This window comes from Cynoglossus semilaevis, chromosome 8 (genome assembly GCF_000523025.1).
Source record: "Cynoglossus semilaevis isolate Cse_v1.0 chromosome 8, Cse_v1.0, whole genome shotgun sequence".
NCBI lineage: Eukaryota > Metazoa > Chordata > Actinopteri > Pleuronectiformes > Cynoglossidae > Cynoglossus > Cynoglossus semilaevis.
In genome coordinates this window covers 1,627,279-1,632,163 of record NC_024314.1, presented here as the reverse complement: position 1 = coordinate 1,632,163, position 4,885 = coordinate 1,627,279, and the positions used below count along the sequence as shown (strand labels likewise).

General features: G+C 41.6%; 1 protein-coding gene and 1 long non-coding RNA gene across 2 annotated transcripts in view; one reads left to right on the top strand and one right to left on the bottom strand.

Annotated features, from left to right (window-relative positions):
* Positions 1-643: 643 nt before the first annotated feature.
* LOC107988822 (uncharacterized) lies at positions 644-4,489 on the bottom strand. The gene is made up of 3 exons (XR_001760321.2): positions 3,173-4,489; positions 2,910-3,032; positions 644-711 (listed from the first exon to the last, which is right to left on the bottom strand). It is a non-coding gene; the product is annotated as an uncharacterized LOC107988822 (long non-coding RNA).
* Positions 709-4,885, top strand: part of LOC103381477 (SH3 and cysteine-rich domain-containing protein 2-like) — an 18,316-nt gene continuing 14,139 nt past the window's right edge. Inside the window, exon 1 of the mRNA XM_008313824.3 lies at positions 709-867. Within this exon, the coding sequence (XP_008312046.1) occupies positions 778-867 (90 nt within the window). The 5' untranslated portion in view covers positions 709-777. The remainder of the gene's footprint in view (positions 868-4,885) is intronic.

Here is a 4,885-nt window from a genome sequence, read left to right as displayed (position 1 = left end):
AATTGTAAAAATAATCATAATAATTATAAAAATCTCATGCATTGCACCTTTAAGAGTGATCATCCAACGGATGACTTTTTACTACATTTACATACGATACCACCGAAAACAAAGAACGACTCGTCGTCATAATGACTTTCATTTGTTTATTCCAGGTAGAAGACGTGTCTAAATGACACTGTTTAACGTGATAATTGACTCATCTGCTCATCAACTGGTTCCACCTGACTCCCGTTCCTCCTCCTGCGTCTCGGCGTCACCGTGTCTCAGCCAATCCTGGGGCGCTGCACCCGAAATCCAAGTCATGTCGTATTTCCAGCCCCAGCCTGTGCAGACCAATCACAACCAGTGGAACATTTTGCCTGGACCAAATTATAGTTGTTGTAAAAGCGTGTAAATACAGTATGTGTGTGCAGGAGGAGAGAAACTAGCAGAGAGGAGCGGAGCAGAGGAGAGGAGAGGAGGCGCACACTGTCTTAAACCGCAGCTCCCTGGACATTCTTCTCCTTTTAGTCTGAAATTCACAGACAAACAGCTTTGGACCAGAGTCTGTTTAATGTCAAAGTTTCCTGGTCCCAGACCGATCCCATTTGGATGGACGATGACGCGCTCTGCCTCCACGGACGCCGCACAGTAGAGATGTTTGAAACTCGGTGGGCTTAGATCCTCTCTGACTGTCGCTGTGGATTTCACCGTCCTCGAAACAAGTTTCTGCTGAAAAAGGGGGGACTTCTTTAACATAGTAACTGATTGATCGATTCATTGATTTGCTCCGAAATGACGGAAATTACAGAGATGGAGAATGAGCCCCAGGGCAGGGACCTTCAGCGACCACAGGCCACCGTGCCCAACCAACCAGAGTCAAAGGTAATCACCATTCACCTGCAACAATTTAAATGATCGACTCATGAAATCAGAAATAGAATCACACTGATTTACGTGCCTGAACATCACTGCTTTGACCACTAGTTGTGTTGTTTCCAATTTACATGTGACTAATTTTGGAATAGCCGCACGTCTTACGTAACGACTTTAAGCAGCTTTAATTCTTGCCACTGCCCTGACCTTAGTGTCAGAGAGCAGGGATTACATGGTGATGCCTCTCTCTGTGTGTGTGTGTGTGACCTACAGTGTGCAGTGCAGAATTAACTAAATATAGTGTGTGTAATGTGATGCTGCAAAGAAACCTGAAATTACCACCGCTTATCTTTTCAATTCTGTTCTTCAGTGGTTACTGCTACAGTCGGAAGTTCATTTCAGTATTATTACTAATCATCCATATCCAGAGAGATGAACTTCAGCCTCTTCTATATATAGTTAATGGTTAATTATTGCTGTTGTTGTTACTTAGACTGATGTGTACTTGAATACCTAACAGAATTGATAATTAAGTTTGATTTATTTGAATCAATTCAAGGGCAGTAGAGACATGGGTATAAATACTGCCTGTACTACTCTATGGACTGTATGCTACTACACTTACACTAAAAACAACTTCCTGTGCTACAAATAACCATGCCATGACAACGAGACTTAAGAAATACAGTACATCTGGTATTAGCAGGTAACACTAGCAGCACCCTGGCTAGGCTAGACCAGGCACTGAGCTGCAGTAGCTGTACACCTCCAACAACATTTATGCCTTTTTTATGATTGTGAAAAAAGAGATTTTTAGCCAATCATAAACAAAGAGATTTTTAGCCAATCATGGTGGAGCACTGGTTAAGACACATAAGCTATGAAAGTTTGGACAGTTTTTATAGTGGGCGTGTATTTCCTGCAGCTTCAAAGAAAGACAATGCAGTGTGTTTTGGACAAATATATTGATATCGTCACATGCCACGGGACGGCAAACATGGCCACGGCACCAGAGGACGGACCTGTCATATGATACCTGACAGAAATGTTGGCAGCTGATCCTCTTTGTCTTTTGTTCCTCCACTCTCTGCTCACGTTTGGTCCGTTTTTACCGCGTTGTGTTAATCCCTGTTATTTCTTTTAACAAAATCCCTTCATTATGTCGGAAGAAAAACAGAACAGCCGTGCAGCCTGACTTGTTGTCCCATAATTGTCTTCTTCGGTGTCGTATTGCGACTCGGCGCACGCCAAGTTTAAAATCCGGACAACATTAGACAAGTAAATGCAAATGAACCAATTACATAAGAGAAGCACTTATAATATGTCCTATTATATGTATTTATATATATATATATATATATATGCGTATGCAACTCCCTATTATTCACTGTGATTACATGATATATATGCGACTTAGATTAGCATGTGTTACAATCAGTAATTACAACACTTATAAAAAACTAAGATAAAAATTGCGTTACACTATGATGTAGTTCTATGGCTAAAAATGCCTGCATCAATCAATCAATTTCATAATAATTTTAGACTAAATAAGACAGGGTTTCATATAGGAAATGGATAGCGAATAATCCTCGACTTATTTCAATAATACTCAATTTTAAATATTCATATTTTAATTCCAAATATGGGGAAAATATTAGTAACTGTCTTTTAAAAACACCAAAAATGTACAGTGCAGTTCCTCTGCTGGCCTTCTGGGGTCACAGATCTCCTGTGGAAGACTGCGTTGTCTTGCATAGTGAAGTGATTGAACCGTCTTGGGCTGCCGTCCTCAGTCATTTCTCATGTATTGACTGAATGGATGGTATTTTATTGTAGCGGCAGTCAAAGCTGGACCGCTACAATATACATGTCATGTTTTTTTTGGCCACAGAAATGTGGAGCGAGCCTGTTGGTGCAGATTTCTTATTGTTTCCATTTGACCACTGACAACACAATAAAGGCTAGGCGTTAGGAGGCAGCTCGAATTTATGAGCCAATCAGCTAGCAGATGTTTGCTATGTCTACCTAAGCGTTGGGTCGTAACTCACATCAATGGCCATGTAGAATAAACAGAACCAAGGGGGGAAACTGTCCTCCGGGCTGCGTCAGGCTCACAGCTCCGTGTGTGCCAAGGCCCTGCTGCCAGCTCTAGCCAACTCCTTAACGTCCTCCTAAAAAAAGAATTAAGGACATTTGTCATTTACTCTTTTTTCCCCCCGTCATACTCAATCATTTCATTCCGTGTAGCTTAATTGAATTAATAACATTTTTACCACTTCTGCTTTGTTTTTTTTTCTTTCCTTCCACTTACTGCCTCTCTGCACCGTCCCTCTTATCTCATCATCAGCTTCTCTCCCTCGCTCCCCTTCCTCTGTCTTCCCAGCGTCCCTCGGCTCTCTGGGTATTTATTACGGTGGTAAGTGGGCTCACCAGATTTCTAGAGTGCTTCTTTTCCAGGCGGTGACGGAGAATGAATACTTATTCCACCTCCTCCACCTACAGGCAAGGTGATGGCTCCAAAAATAATGTCGTGGCTGTCTAATCACTTCGCTGTGCGTGTCATTTAAGTGCGGCGCCTTCAGTCGGCTGAAGTCAGCGTGACGGCGTAAAGTCAGCGGTTGAAATAAAATATTCTGCTATTCTGACTAAAAGTTAAATGAAATATTCGTCATACTTTGGATTGTGCTGCATTCGCTGTCTTTCGTTTGTTTTTTGGAAACTTTTTTCCCTTCATTGTGGCTCCCAGGCGTAAGTCAGACTCTTGATGTTTTGAAAGGCCGAAAGTTGATTTAGGAATAGGACGAGCGACCTTTGGTCCTTCCACAGTGACGGATAAAAGAGAAGAAAATAAAAAGATGGGGAAAGAAAAGAGAAAAGATAGGATGAGCCAAATTAGGAAGCTGATCTAAAAATGTCATCGCGGACGTTGGAGCTGTTTTAAAGTTGTACCAATTCAGTCTGTTAGACCAAACACACAGACTCACACTTTTAGAACTCTCTCATCTTGACTCTTGATAATAAAAATAAATATTTTCGTAGTTCGTGGAGTTCAAATCGAACAAACACACATGGGTGGCTCAACACTTGTAGCTGTTATTCCAGTGTGGTCATTGGCACAAAGATGTGCGTCAGTCGCTCACATCACATCACACATCTGACAGAGCATGATGTGCTTTTGTTCCACCTGTCACAATGATTGACTTGCACTGTTGCCCTTTGCAAAAAAAACTACCATGTTGTGAACAGGGATGTAATGAAGGCTGAGAGGCAGGCAGGTGACAGAGCCCCGAAAGATGAGGAGAAAAGGATATTTATAGAACAGAACAAGGACGCGTCGGGTTTCTTTGCCAGGAAAGAAACTGATAAGTCGAATTTTAGCCAGTTTACAGTGTCGCCGTTGTTCCTCCCTGTATCCACTGTTGCTCCGCTCTGATCACAGTCATCAAATTACTGTCCTCGATGGAGTTCAAACGCTGCTGAGTCAGCGCAGTACCTCATGCTGTTTCAGGGTTGGTGTAGAGTCTGTTGGGAGAGCGCTAATGTTGTTCTCTTTGTTCAGTGTCAACCTGAAGGGGCTGCTGTTCTGTTCTTAGATAAAAGTATATATTTAAAAAAACAATCATATGTGAAAGAGTTTACATTTCTTGATGGTTTTAACAACGTTACACTTCACCTTTAAGACAAACCAATTTTTTCAAAGTCAGATAAATAATTACGTGCAAAAGTAAAAAAAACTTTGATTTTTGGAATACCTTCTCTGGCGTTCCAAAAACGGGATGACAGCAGAGGTCATGTTTCTACCTGGTTATAATTTAAGATAAGATAAGACTTCAGTAATACCACACTGGGGAAATTCACATTTTCAGGGCGGTGTTTGGTGAAGGGCTATAAAGCACTGAGTGCTACTGGTACATAAAACCATCACCACAGAAAGATTAACTTTTATATTCCACCTCCCCTCAGCACTGATCACAGGGGAGAAGCATCACTGCACAACAGAAGGATGACTTTTCATCTTTGGGAG